The 14,189-nt window shown below is 48.5% G+C and overlaps 2 protein-coding genes across 5 annotated transcripts in view; both read left to right on the forward strand.

Moving 5' to 3' along the window:
• Positions 1-9,739, forward strand: part of LOC118880713 (Snf2 related CREBBP activator protein) — a 33,101-nt gene extending 23,362 nt beyond the window's left edge. For all 4 annotated transcript variants that reach the window (XM_036824555.1, XM_036824554.1, XM_036824553.1 and 1 more), the window contains 9 exons: positions 841-1,106; positions 1,244-1,446; positions 3,552-3,721; positions 3,871-4,067; positions 4,163-4,277; positions 4,486-4,605; positions 6,080-6,274; positions 6,431-6,514; positions 6,618-9,739. In XM_036824555.1, the coding sequence (XP_036680450.1) occupies positions 841-1,106; positions 1,244-1,446; positions 3,552-3,721; positions 3,871-4,067; positions 4,163-4,277; positions 4,486-4,605; positions 6,080-6,274; positions 6,431-6,514; positions 6,618-9,308 (4,041 nt within the window). In that variant the 3' untranslated portion in view covers positions 9,309-9,739. The remainder of the gene's footprint in view (positions 1-840; positions 1,107-1,243; positions 1,447-3,551; positions 3,722-3,870; positions 4,068-4,162; positions 4,278-4,485; positions 4,606-6,079; positions 6,275-6,430; positions 6,515-6,617) is intronic.
• Positions 9,740-10,100: 361 nt separating this feature from the next.
• Positions 10,101-13,246, forward strand: TMEM265 (transmembrane protein 265). The gene is made up of 3 exons (XM_036824558.1): positions 10,101-10,296; positions 11,346-11,516; positions 12,781-13,246. Exons 2-3 carry the CDS (start codon positions 11,349-11,351, stop codon positions 12,940-12,942), a joined length of 330 nt encoding a protein of 109 aa, XP_036680453.1. The 5' UTR covers positions 10,101-10,296; positions 11,346-11,348; the 3' UTR covers positions 12,943-13,246.
• Positions 13,247-14,189: the final 943 nt, after the last annotated feature.

Here is a 14,189-nt window from a genome sequence, read left to right on the forward strand (position 1 = left end):
TAAGGTAGCAGTCAGGAAGGGAGATTTGGGACACTGCTTTTTTTCAGGACCATCTTGTAGGGTCCAGTCTCCTTCATTATTTGTTCATTCTAATAACATATTTATTGAGAGCCTACTTTGTGCCAGATACTGAGTTGGATACTGGATGATTACAGTGAGGGGCTTACAGTTTAGTGGGTAGAAGATGTTAATCAAAGAATCCTATACATGTAAAACTATAAGTGTGATAAGTGCTACAAAAGAGTTAGGTGGTTTTATAGCCTGTGAAACTGGAAGCACAAAGATGGGAAACAATTGGGTCAAAGTCATACAGGTATCCTGTCAGCCAGGGCACTCCACTTTTCTGTCTCGAGGTTACCTAGATGTCTGGTTAGCTGTTCCATCCCACCCCATTCCAGTTTGACCTTTGACAGAAACCTGCCATGGATTTGATTAGCCTCTCTGTATCCTGGTCAGTGATTTGAGGAGGGATTTTAATAATTGTTTTGGATCTACTGCAAGAAGATAAATTAACTTGGATGTTCTGGATTTAAGTGTTACATGGGAAAACTCACGCAAATCATCCATTCTATAAGTCTGTCAAACATATGGATCTTAATTTTGAATATTCAGGCATCTGCTTTGGTAGCATACAGGGAAGATCAGTTTTCTTTTGCAGAGAAGTTATTTCGTTTAACATTGGAAAAGAATAACTCCCATTATTGACAATCTGGAAGAACTAAAATAGTGTATTTTTGAATCTTATGGTTTCCACAGATTATGTTTAATTCTGGAGGAACTGCCAGGTTTTCTATAAGGACGCTGATTACTTTTTCTGTGTTTTTCTCCTCTTATCCTCAGGACTCTCTGGAGGAAAAGCGGAAGCAGCAGCGGTCTGAACGCCTGGAACGGATTTTCCAACTTAGTGAGGCTCATGGGGCCCTGGCACCCGTGTATGGGACTGAAGTCTTGGATTTCTGTACCCTGCCCCAACCTGTTGCCAGCCCCATCGGCCCTCGTTCTCCTGGCCCCAGCCACCCCACCTTTTGGACTTATACCGAGGCTGCCCGCCAGGCTGTACTGTTTCCCCAGCAACGACTAGACCAGCTGTCAGAAATCATTGAGAGGTTGGCAGGGCTAAGTGCTTAATGGGAAGTGGGTCTTGGGGCCTCTGAGTGGATATAGTGGTTAGGGCTGGTAAAGGTGCTAACTTCTGGGGCCATTCAGAGTTCCATATTTTATACTGCTTGCCTTCTTTTTACAGGTTCATCTTTGTCATGCCTCCTGTGGAGGCACCTCCCCCTTCCTTGCACGCCTGCCACCCACCTCCTTGGCTGGCCCCACGTCAGGCAGCCTTTCAGGAGCAATTGGCTCGTGAGCTCTGGCCCCGGGCTCGTCCTTTGCACCGTATTGTGTGTAACATGCGTACCCAGTTTCCTGACTTGAGGCTTATCCAGTATGATTGCGGTGAGTTCATTGGCCAGTGAGGGTCTCTTGACCTCTTTTCTTGTCTTAGCCTGAAGACTGTTATATCAAAGGGATGCTGTACATAAGGTCTCTGTGGATTTCATTAAACATTAGATAGTCTTTTAGGTTATGCTTCTGGGTGAGATGAAGAAATGTAGGCCTCATGATAGATTCTTGACATTCATGAATTTGACTTTGATGAAAATTGAAAATGTTTGCTAACTCATTTATTCAGTGATTATTTTGTGAACATCTGTTACATCATTTGGGATACAATGGCAAATGACATAGCACAGCGTGGAGTTTTCAGATTTATGGGGAAAGGTGTGTGGTGGTATAAGACTGCACAATAAATAGTAGATTCGGGGGAATTCCCTGTCGGTCCAGTGGTAGGACTCCACGCTTTCACTGCTGAGGGCACAGTTCCATCCCTGGTTGGGCAATTAAGATCTCGTAAGCCACGTGGCCAAAAAAAAAAAAAAGTAAATAGTAGATTTCGTTTTGGGGAAAGATTTGAACAAGGATGCTTGTCTTTTGAATAGAATCTTATTGGTTAGAAGGAATTTGGCTGCAGGTAACAGAAAACCAACCAACGGCTTAAACCACAAGATCTTTTTTTTTTTTTTTTTAAGGACTAATCCAGGTAACTTTTTATTTTACTTATTTATTTATTTTTGGCTGTGTTGGGTCTTCGTTTCTGTGTGAGGGCTTTATCTAGTTGTGGCAAGCAGGGGCCACTCTTCATCGTGGTGTGCGGGCCTCTCACTATCGCGGCCTCTCTTGTTGCGGAGCACAGGCTCCAGACGCGCAGGCTCAGTAATTGTGGCTCACGGGCCTAGTTGCTCCGCAGCATGTGGGATCTTCCCAGACCAGGGCTCGAACCCGTGTCCCCTGCATTGGCAGGCAGATTCTCAACCACTGCGCCACCAGGGAAGCCCCACACAAGATCATTTATTGTTTACTAAATGAGAAATGCCGAGAACGGTGGTATATGGCTGGTTTAGCAGCTTAGTGGTGTCTTCATGGACCCAGGACTTTACCTACTATCCTTAGCTTTTATCTTTTTATTCTCATGGTTATTTCTTCATGGTCTTAAGATGGCTGCTATAACTCCAGGGAGCACACCCATGCTCCAAGCAGGAAGCAAGGGGTTGAAACAAAACACTTCTCGCAAGTCTTTCATTTTTTTCTGGGAAAGAGAGCCCTCCCAGTTGACTTTGATTCAAAATTCATTGGCTCAGATTGGGCCATATGCCCATCCTTAGAGTAATCACTGACAAAGGGAAAAAGGAACTGTGGCTTATTTAGAACAATAATGATTCATCTTCTGGGGTTGGTTTGGGGTGCGTCTTCCCTGGGAATCAAGGGATCTCTGCCAGGTGTCCATAGGATTAATCGGGTTCTGTTAACCGAGAATGACTGTTGGACAGTAGTGAATAGTTTCTGCCACAACTGTGCACAGGTATTTCTATAGTAACATGTTTGCAGATTTCTTAAATGTCTTAGAACATAAGAAAGTCAGCAGAATTTTTATTAATATGTGTTAAATAAATATTTTAGCAAAAAAATAATTTTGTAACATTTGAAACCATTCAGAATAGGTGAGTTGAAAGTCTTTGTTAAAAGTGTTCAAACTGATTGAATCACTATTTTCGTGTTTGATGGGAGGTTAAACTAGATAACCTCATAAGATCCTGCCTCTCTGGTTCTTATCTCAGTGACCTTCCATCCAAGTGAGCTATGACATAAGTGGATTTGTTGATGTTTATCTTGTGAATGGCTTGTGCTGCAGCTGGTATAACTCAGTGTAGTACTTGAAGGTCTTTTCTTGCTCATACACCATTGAGGATTTCTTTTTTCCCTCTGAGGGTCTGTATTACCCTACCCCTAGTTAGACTGAAAGAAGTCAGATCCAAGACAGGAGCAGACTGAAGAGGAAGAACCCTTAAGGGAAGAAAATATATAAAGTTAAATATTTTTGATTCCCCTGGGTTGATCGAAACCCTGGCGTAAAACTTGATCTTTCAACTACACAGGCTTCCAGTGCTGTGTTTTTCCCACTCCAGTTTATAGCTAGCTTCCTGTACCCCTTCATATCTCTTTAGGAAAGTTGCAAACGTTGGCAGTGCTGTTGCGACAGCTCAAGGCAGAGGGCCACCGGGTGCTCATATTCACCCAGATGACCCGAATGCTGGATGTGTTGGAGCAGTTTCTCACCTACCATGGCCACCTCTACTTGCGTCTGGATGGGTCTACTAGAGTTGAACAGAGACAGGTAACCCAGGCATCTCCGGCCCTTAGAGGCTCGCCTCAGCTCTGTCTCCTTTTTCCAGGGCTCAGAGTCCCAGGAGGGGCCCCCACTAAGCCTTGGTCTGTTTTTGGGGATATGTCTCCCAATACTATCTTTTTTTCCTTTTCCTCTAGGCCTTGATGGAACGATTCAATGCAGACAAACGCATATTCTGCTTCATCCTTTCAACTCGGAGTGGGGGTGTGGGCGTGAACCTGACGGGGGCAGACACTGTTGTTTTTTATGACAGCGACTGGAATCCTACCATGGATGCTCAGGCCCAGGATCGCTGTCACCGAATTGGCCAGACCCGAGATGTCCACATATATAGGTATTGCCTAGTCTCCCCTTACCTTACTTTCCCTTTGCTAATAGGGTTTTATTGATGTATTTGGCTGTTTATACATGTCCTTTATCACCCCCTAGGCTTATCAGTGAACGGACAGTGGAAGAGAACATCCTAAAAAAGGCAAACCAGAAGAGAATGTTGGGAGACATGGCAATTGAGGGAGGCAACTTCACCACAGCCTATTTTAAACAGGTACTAAGATCTTCCAGTCTGTGCAAGAGAGAACTGCTATGCCTGTAGGAGTTACTGCTGCTTATTAAAAAGGATGCTTTGGCCTCCACAGATCTGCCTCTTCAACCAGTGGTACTTCTGATACTACTAAGAGCTATCAGCTTCATAGCTATAGACCTGGGACCAACATTCCGTTGGCTCTGACACTTCTCATATGTTCTTTCCAAAGCAGACCATCCGAGAGCTGTTTGATATGCCTCTGGAGGAACCATCTGGCTCATCTATACCCTCTGCCCCTGAAGATGAGGAAGAGACTGTGGCCAGCAAGCAGACCCATATCCTGGAGCAGGTGAAAAAAGAGTGGGCAGGGACTTCACCGGCCGTCCAGTGGTTAAAAGACTCTGTGCTTCCACTGCAGGGGGCACGGGTTCGATCCCTGGTCGGGGAACAAAGATCCCGCCGCAGAAAAAGAGTAGGCAGTCCCTAGAGTAGAGCTAATGGTTGCAGTGTGTGTCGTCTCTCAGTCTTTTGAGTTTGCCCAAGGGGAAAGAACTATTTCTGCTGCTTCCCAGATTACAGTTGGCCTTTGACAGTTGTGAGTAGATTGCTTATTGGTTCACGTGATTTCATAGATAGAAACACAGGATATGGAGTCCACGGTTCTAGGTTTGAACTCCAACAGTGCTTCTTTTTTTTTTTTTAAGCAACTTCGTTATGGGCCTGTTGTCTTATTATTATTATTTTTTTAAATAAATTTATTTATTTATTTATTTTTGGCTGTGTTGGGTCTTCGTTTCTGTGCGAGGGCTTTCTCTAGTTGCGGCGAGTGGGGGCCACTCTTCATCGCGGTGCACGGGCCTCTCACTGTCGCAGCCTCTCTTGTTGCGGAGCACAGGCTCCAGATGAGCAGGCTCAGTAGCCGTGGCTCACAGACCCAGTTGCTCCGCGGCATGTGGGATCTACCCAGACCAGGGCTCGAACCCGTGTCCCCTGCATTGGCAGGCAGATTCTCAACCACTGCACCACCAGGGAAGCCCCAACAGTGCTTCTTAATAGTGTTCGTTAAGCCACATCCATTTAATCTTCTGAGCCTCACTTCCCACTTTTCTGAAATGCTAAATTAGAAGGAAGTAACTGAAGGTTAAATAGCATAGTGGATGTAAGAAGTGCTTTGTATATGGTGTAAAACTCATTTCCCAAACATTAATGCATACTAGAATCACTTGGAAGGCTTTGAAAAAGATTGATTCCTGGGTCCCATCTCACAGTCTACTTAAATCATGATTTTGAGTGGTGAGGTCTGGGCATCTGTATTTTTTCAGAAGTAGACAGATGTTTAGGAACTATAGGTGTGGATTATCATGGAGAAATTTTCCCCTACCAAGTGCCTTCCTCTCATGCTCTAGGCTACTTCCCTCAGTGACTTTGGTGTGATCTCCCTGGATATTCACCTCAGGGGAATGATCATATGTTAATCTGTTGTCATGAGGCATCTCAGTGCAAAAAAGAATTGTGGATTATTTTGTATTCAAAACTTCTGGGATTGCTTTTTTAAAGAGATTTGAGGCTGACTTGAATAGAAAGTAAGTGGAACTAGAGGTCTCTAAAACAGTTATTTTGTCCCTGGTGGCACTCCTGGTTGAATCTGTTCCATCCTATGTGGACCACTGTGTTGCCTTGGTAATTTTGGGGGCCCAGAAGAGAGTTGAGTTCTGATTTAAATCTGGTTTGGTGTAAACGCGGCCTCAAACATTTGCCAGAATCAAATCACAGGATGTAAAGTTCTTTAATTCTCATGGTTTTTCTTCCCCACACCCTCATAGGCGTTGTGTCGGGCAGAGGATGAAGAGGATATCCGTGCGGCCACCCAGGCCAAGGCTGAACAGGTGGCTGAGCTTGCAGAATTCAATGAGAATGATGGGTTTCCTGCTGCTGACGGAGAGGAGGCTGGTCGGCCTGGGGCTGAAGATGAGGAGATGTCCCGGGCTGAGCAGGAAATTGCTGCCCTTGTAGAACAGGTCAGTGTTGGATCCACTAGTTCTCAACCTCACCCTCCACAACTCCTTCCTCTGGACTCTGTGACCTTCTTTCTGTCTTCTCTGGTGAAAATAATCAAGGGTGATGGGCCCTGGGCACCGGGTCTCTATGTTCATCATCGCTGCTCTTCCCCACAGCTGACCCCCATTGAGCGCTATGCCATGAAATTCCTGGAAGCCTCACTGGAGGAGGTGAGCCGAGAGGAGCTCAAGCAGGCAGAAGTGAGTATGGGGGTGGGGATAAAAGTGGAAAGTGGCTGCTTTCCACCCACTTCCCATGCCGCTTGCCTCCCTCTGACCACTCCTTGGGCTCTGTTTTTGGTAGGAGCAAGTGGAAGCTGCCCGCAAGGACCTGGACCAAGCGAAGGAGGAGGTGTTCCGCCTACCCCAGGAGGAGGAGGAGGGGCCAGGGGCTGGGGATGAGGTTTCCTGTGGGACTGGTGGAGGCAGCCACCGGCGCAGTAAGAAGGCCAAGGCCCCCGAAAGGCCAGGGACTCGCGTCAGTGAGCGTCTTCGTGGAGCCCGGGCTGAAACTCAAGGGGCAAACCACACTCCTGTCACATCCACGCATCATACCCGCAGCACCTCCACACCCCCCCGCTGCAGCCCTGCCAGGGACCGAGTTCCCCGGCCAGCGCCTAGGCCTCGACCCACTCCAGCTTCAGCTCCTGCTGCAATTCCTGCCCCAGTCCCTGCCCCAGTCTCTGCCCCAATCCCCATTTCAGCCCCAAATCCAATAACCATGCTTCCTGTCCATATCTTGCCTTCTTCTCCTCTTCCTTCTGCACAGATTCCTCCCTCTTGTTCTTCTGCCTGTACCCCTCCTCCTGCCTGTACCCCTCCACCAGCTCATACCCCACCTCCAGCCCAAACTTCTCTCTTAACTCCTTCCTCCCCTCTCTTGCTTGGTCTACCTTCTGTGCCCATTTCCCCACCAGTCACCAACCTCCCCTTGGGCATGGGGCCTGAGGCAGAGCTGTGTGCACAAGCAATGGCATCTACTGAGTCCCTGGAGCTGGCTGATATGGCCAGTTCCGAGACTTCCCCAATTACTCTTGTGCCCCCTAAGGATCTGTTGCCAGTTGCTGTTGAGATCCTGCCTATGTCAGAGAAGAACCTTTCTCTCACCTCTTCTGCACCTAGCCCAAACCTGGCAGCTGGCAGCGTCCCCAACGGTCAAGAGCAGGAGGTGCCCGAGCCTGCCGAGGCGACCATCCTCTCAGTGCTGCCTGATGGTGAGGAAGTGGCCACGTGTCTGAGTGAGAGCAATAGGCTGGAGCTCCCACCCTCAGCAGCATCTGATGAGCTACTTCAGGAGCCACTGGAGGCTGAGAAGAACTCAGAAGAGCTGGTGGAGGCCCAGACCCCAACGTCTACCCCAGAGAAACCACAGGAACTTGTTTCAGCTGAGGTCGCAGCCCCATCAACCTCATCCTCGGCCACCTCCACACCTGAGGGTCCTTCGCCTGCCCGGCCCCCTCGGCGTCGCACCAGTGCCGATGTAGAAATTAGGGGTCAGGGGGCTGGTCGGCCAGGGCAGCCTCCAGGTCCCAAAGTGCTTCGCAAGCTGCCAGGACGGCTAGTGACTGTGGTAGAGGAAAAGGAACTGGTGAGGCGACGGCGACAGCAGCGGGGAACTGCCAGCACCCTAGTGCCTGGGGTCTCTGAGACTGGTGCCAGCCCGGGAAGCCCATCTACCCGCAGCATGTCGGGGCCAGAATCCTCACCTCCCACCAGTGGTCCCTGTGAAGCTGCTCCCCCATCCACACTGCCCACCCCAACCCAGCAGCCCTTCATAGCTCGCCGTCGCATTGAGCTGGGGCTGACCGGTGGGGGCAGCCCAGAAAATGGAGAAGGGGCACTACTTGCCATCACCCCTCCTGCTGTGAAACGTCGCAGGGGGAGGCCCCCCAAGAAGAACAGGTCTCCAGCAGATGCTGGGCGAGGGGTGGATGAGGCACCTTCATCCACCTCTAAGGGAAAAACCAATGGGGCTGACTCAGTCCCTGGGGCTGAGACCCTTATTGTTGCGGAGCCTGTCCTGGCACCCCAGCTTATTCCTGGGCCCCAGCCTCTTGGACCCCAGCCAGTTCATAGACCCGAGCCTGTCATCCTATCACCTGTGGAGAAAAGAAGGCGTGGGCGGCCCCCTAAGGCCCGAGATTTGCCCATTCCTGGGACCATTTCCTCTCCAGGGGATGGCAGCTTAGAGAGCCGGACACAGCCACTCCCGATACCACCACCCCTGCCACCACTCCCACCACTCCTAGCCTGTCCCACTGCTACTGTCGCCAACACTGTCACCACTCTCACCATTTCAACATCCCCACCCAAGCGGAAGCGGGGCCGACCTCCCAAGAATCCGCCATCACCTCGGCCCAGCCAGCTCCCTGTCTTGGACCGTGACAGCTCTTCTGTCCTTGAGAGCTGTGGATTGGGGAAGCAGCGGCAACCCCAGGGCCAGGGGGAGAGTGAGGGTAGTTCATCTGATGAGGATGGAAGCCGCCCCCTCACCCGCCTGGCCCGCTTACGTCTTGAAGCAGAAGGAATGAGGGGACGAAAGAGTGAAGGGTCCATGGTAGTAGCTGTAATTCAGGATGATCTGGATTTAGCGGATAGTGGGCCAGGCGGGTTAGAATTGACACCTCCCGTGGTCTCATTGGCTCCAAAACTGCGTTCGACCCGGCTGCGTCCAGGGTCTCTAGTTCCCCCACTAGAGACTGAGAAGGTGCCTCGCAAACGGGCAGGAGCCCCAGTTGGTGGTGGTCCTGGGCTGGCAAAGCGGAGCCGCCTGCAGCCCCCAAGTCCCCTGGGGCCTGAGGGTTCAGTAGAGGAGTCTGAGGCTGAAGCCTCAGGTGAGGAGGAGGAAGGGGATGGGACCCCACGGCGCCGGCCTGGCCCCCGCCGGCTTGGTGGGGCCACCAACCAAGGGGACCAGCGTATCTTGCGCAGCAGTGCCCCTTCCCACTTGGCTGGCCCTACCATTAGTCACAGAGGCCGTAAAGCCAAGACGTGAGTGGGCTGCCCCCCTTCACCTAGGCTTTCTGCCATGGCCCCTCTCCCTCCATGACCAGGCCTGGCTCTTAACCACTACTTGAAGTCTTTTGAGGGGGGAATCCTCCAGGGAGACATAGGGGCCTTCTCCCTTCTTTCCACCAAAGTAGGGGGTAGGCAACTGGTTGTCATGGAAACGGGGCTCTTCACATATCCCCTTCCCTTCCACCCCACATGGCTGGGCAGTGTTAAGGGTGGCAAGATAGTCTTTGTCCCCACCCCCTTGTACTTGATTTCCCCAGCTATCTTTCACAGCCCCCCCACCCTTAGGGGAAGGGGGAGGGGCTTCTCTCTACAATGAGTTTTTTTTCTTTTTTTCTTTTTCTTTTTTTTTTTTTTTTTTAAGAAGAAAAAAATAATAAACTTAGTTTCTGTATGAGCATCCGCGTAAGGAGGCTTCTGATTTTCTGGTCTGGTGGAGGGTTGGGTGGGAACTTGGGTATCATTTTTCTCTTCTCTCTTGCTCTTGCTAAGACCCTAGTACCTGATCTCTAACTCAGAATTATGTATCTTTGAGGCAGAAATCTCCACGCAAGAAGAGGGAAGAATGGCAAATCTTATCTGGTAGGGTACCTTTCCCTAAAGTTTCAATTTTAAGTCATTCAGACTCATACTTTTCCTCTCCTCCCTTCTATTCCCTTGGTTGCTGGACTTTCCTTGGGAGCTATCTGATGCTTCAGACTTTTCCCTGCTTTAATCCCTCTTGCTCAGGTGCTTTCACTCCCTTTCCAGAAGGCAGGCATTCTACCTCCAGTTACTCCATCTAGCCAGACTGGTTTGAATCAGCCACACCCCCTTCTGAGCTTCTGGGGCTCTTCGGATGGTGGCTGGCCACCCAACCCCACCCCTGGGCTTGGCTTGGAGCCCTGAGTCAGCTCCATCTCCACCCAAGCCAAATCAAACCTGAGGCAGGAGCCGAAAACTCACAGTTCCTCAAGGCCTATAGCCAGGTAAGAGTCCCCGTTTGTTTTTACATTTTCTCTGATCTCAATTCCCTGGACCCTCTCCTTGTGTTCTCCCCTGATGACTGTACTGTTTACCTCATCTCAGTTCTTTCCTCATATCCATTCTCCTGCAGCTTTGTGGCACATATCATTCTTGGCTCTTGTCTTGCCTCTTCTCTTTAACCTTTCCTATCCTTTGTTACTTGTGTTCTGAGAACTGCAAATGTTTTCATTTTGTCTAGGGTGAAGGGGAATGGTTGGGGATGAAGGTAGAAAGGCAGTTTGATGCCAGGGCTCTGAGGGCTTGGGAAATAGGGAGATGAAAAATGATTAAGTAGGGCATCATTATGCAGGTTTCTGTGTGGCTTATGAGGTCATTTGGACTCGGTGTTAATCTGATTGTATTGTATGACCTGGGTAAAATGGAGAGAGGAGGTGGAAGGGAGCATAGCAAGGGAAGCTCTGATTTGGGGAGGGTGAGGTGTTTCTGAAGTTGAGTTTCCTCAGCTACAAAGAGAGCTTAGATGGGTACTTTTCCCCTCCTTTCCCCCATCCCCAGGACTGTTTTCACATGAAATGGCTGATTTTCTTAAAGTGGAGTACAGGACCTAGGCTGCCATTCTCTGATTCCTCCTTAATATTTGAGGGCAGCCTCTAAGGAACTTCAGGGCCCTTTGAAATACAGTTTAAAATCACTGAATTGGGTAGTCTCAGACTCCTAGCAGTTTTTGAGATTCTGTGTTTTTCTACTGCCTCTCAGCATGCACCTGTCATTTTGCTTTTCCCCACTTGCCAAAACAGTAAGTAATACAGATAATGCTACATTCACACCAGCTTGCCTTTAAAGACTGGGAACCTTAGGCTGAGGAAAAAGGATTCCAGACACACATTTCCTCTCAGTCTATGAGTCACTAGGGGAATTCCCCAGGTAAGGCAGCATTCCTGAGAGTTCGACTAGGCCATGACATGATCAGAGAGACGGGTAGAGTCTGAGCAAGACTCTACCAGTGGTTCAGTTGTTGGGCTTACAAGTATCTTGACTGTATCGCCCACAGGTGATGGAGGACGAGGAGAAGGCAGTGGAGAGCTTGGTGAGCAACACGGAAGCTGCTTGTTCTCCATCCCCCATTCGCTGCTGCTCGCTCCGCCTCCGCTACTTGGCAGCTACTAGCATTATATGTGGCTGCTCTTGCCTGGGAGTCGTGGCCCTTGTGTTTGCCATCAAGGTGAGGAAAGCAATTCCTATGGGAGCAGGGGTGTGGGTGTAGTAAGGCAATGGTTCTGTATACCTGATCTATCTACATTGATCAAACAATAAGTACCTGCCAGAGCCTGGCTGTGGGCCTGGTGCCAGAAATAGGAATAAGACATGGTTCCTGCCATCAAAGGGCCCACAGTCTAGCAAAAGAGATGGCTGTGAAAATAGGTAATTATTAATGGAATACAGCTCATCAGTACTATGATAGAGGAAGCACAGGGTATTCCAGGAGCTATGTATGTGTATGTATATGTATGTAAGTACATGTACGTGTATAATAGAGTAGGTGACAGGAAAGGCATCCTAAGGGAGTAAAAAGAAAGTAATCTTAAAGGATGAGTGAATAAGGGTAAAAGTGCATTCCAGGCGAAGGGAGCACAGGCAGCCTATACAGAGGCAACCTGGACTGTTAGTTCAGCATGACTGAACCAGTAAGGAATAGTGAGAGATGAAGCCAGAGGATCCAGATTCCCAAGAGCCTCCAGTGCTGTGCTTAGGAGTTTCAGCTTTATCTGGGAAGTACTAGGGAGCCTTTCAAGGATTTTTGCAAAGGAGAATGACATGGTCAGATTTGTGTTGCAGTAAGGTCCACTCTCAAGGCCTATAAAGAGGAAGAATGGGAAGGGGCAAGACTCAGGGCAGCCGAGCAGTAACTAGAACAATGTATAGGAGTTCAGAAGAAGCTATGAAGTTTTTGAGAGGGCTTCACCATTTCAAAACATCTAACAGAAACCTCACGTGTACCTTTTGGAATTTCCTCGACCCTAGTTGTATTTTTATCAAACTGTTTTCTTATCATCATAATTTCCGGGTTTCATTAGGGCAAAATCATAAAAAGAATCCTTAATGAAAAAGATGAGGCCCATTGGGCTAATGAGAATGGAGTGCTGTTTGGTTGGACATGAGTGAAATACTCCAAGATTGCTCACTGTTTCTTGCCAAGAATTCCAAATTCTGAATGAATCTGAAATGAGAAAAGGATGGGGAATAAAATGAAAAGTATTTTCCCATATGTGATCTTCTGAGCAAACAACAGCCGTCCTGAAAAGGAGGCAGAGCAGAGTGGGTACCTTACTTTGCAGTTGAGACATGAGAGTTAGAAACTGGAAAGGGAGGTGGAGGGTTTGGGTGTGAGATTTTGAGCCAAGACGAGGATATAGGATTGGAGTGGGGCAGTGGGCATTTTGGGGCAGAAGCAGGGGGAGAACCTAACCAAAAACCTGCCCCCACAGGCGGAAGAGCGGCATAAGGCAGGCCGGTTGGAGGAGGCAGTGCACTGGGGGTCCCGGGCCCGGAGGTTCATCCTGGCCAGCTTTGCCGTCTGGCTTGCTGTCCTTGTTCTGGGCCCGCTGCTTCTATGGCTGCTCTCCTACGCCATCGCCCAGGCTGAGTGACCCTGGCTGGCCTTTGCTGAGAGTCAGCCGAGACATCCTGGATCCTGCAATGCGGCATTGCTAGGGTCTGGTGCCAACAATGGTACTTCCTGGCTGGAAGGATGGTGCCTCTCTCAAAGGGCTTTGGAAGAGAGAGGCAGCAGCTGAGACTGATGAGGGGAGGTCAGCCTGCTCTGTTCTTTCAGTGCCCACCATCCCCTATTCCCCCCAATCTCCTCCATCCTAGGGGCCTCTAGGAGGTGGGGTTGAAGCCCAGGCCTGATTTTATTAGTATTTGTTTTGTAATAAAAATCTTTTTTAGTGGCGAAATGCTCCTGTCTAATTGTTCTTCCCCTGCTTTTCCCTGGGCCCTTAGTGAGAGCCAGACTGGACATCTGACTGATGGCAGAAGCCTGCATCTCCCCTTACCTAGGAGCTTCAAGAGGAGGAAAGGATTTTTTTCCCCCTTTTCCTTCTTCTTCTGGAAGTTTCCCTTCTTGGAAAGACCCAAGCTTCTCCCTTACCTATCAACAGAGACCCTTAGGCCACAGAGGAAAAGTCGTAGCAGCAGCTACTAGTTATTGAGTGCTTACTATATTCCAGGCTGTGTGCTAATAAGCATTTTATATTTCTTAACTTCTTCAGTCCTCAAAATCACTCAGTAGTAGGTACTACTGTTTTTATTTTATAGTTGAGGAAACAGGCACAGATTATCCAAGGTCACACAGCTAGTAAGTGGCAGAGCTGGAATTCAACCTAGACAGTTAGTTCCAGAGCTGAGAGAGGAGTGAAAGGATTGGATAATAGCAACCACCACCCTATATGTAGAAACTTGTATGATTATAATGAATTTTCATATCCTTTATCTTGGGCCTTGTGATAATATTTTAAACATTTTTAAAATTGTGAGGTACATAAAGCAAAATATCCAAAACAGAATATACAGCTCAATAAGTTAACACAAAGAAAACATCTGAAAAACCACCATTCAGTCAATTTAACCAATTTAACATTGCCAGCACTCCAAAGCCTCCTTTATACCCTTTCCAATCACTACACCTTCGTTTCTTCCCAGAGGTAACTTTCTGTTACCCACAAGTATTCTGACTTCTAACAATGTAGTTTAGTTTTGCCTGCATTTGAACACTATATAAATGGAATCATATGTATTCTTTTTATGTCTTGCTTCTTTTACTTAACATTGCTTGTGAGATTGATCAATATTTGGTGTAGCTGTAGTTTTCATTACTGTATTGTATTCCATTTTA

The sequence above is a fragment of the Balaenoptera musculus genome, chromosome 15, assembly GCF_009873245.2.
Source record: "Balaenoptera musculus isolate JJ_BM4_2016_0621 chromosome 15, mBalMus1.pri.v3, whole genome shotgun sequence".
NCBI classification, from domain to species: domain Eukaryota; kingdom Metazoa; phylum Chordata; class Mammalia; order Artiodactyla; family Balaenopteridae; genus Balaenoptera; species Balaenoptera musculus.

Excerpts from the sequence above, each read along its gene's own strand:
- TMEM265 (XM_036824558.1), top strand. The coding sequence starts at position 11,349 with ATGGAGGACGAGGAGAAGGCAGTGGAGAGCTTGGTGAGCAACACGGAA. Across the intron at positions 11,517-12,780 it reads CCCTTGTGTTTGCCATCAAG|GCGGAAGAGCGGCATAAGGC; the intron begins GTGAGGAAAGCA and ends CTGCCCCCACAG.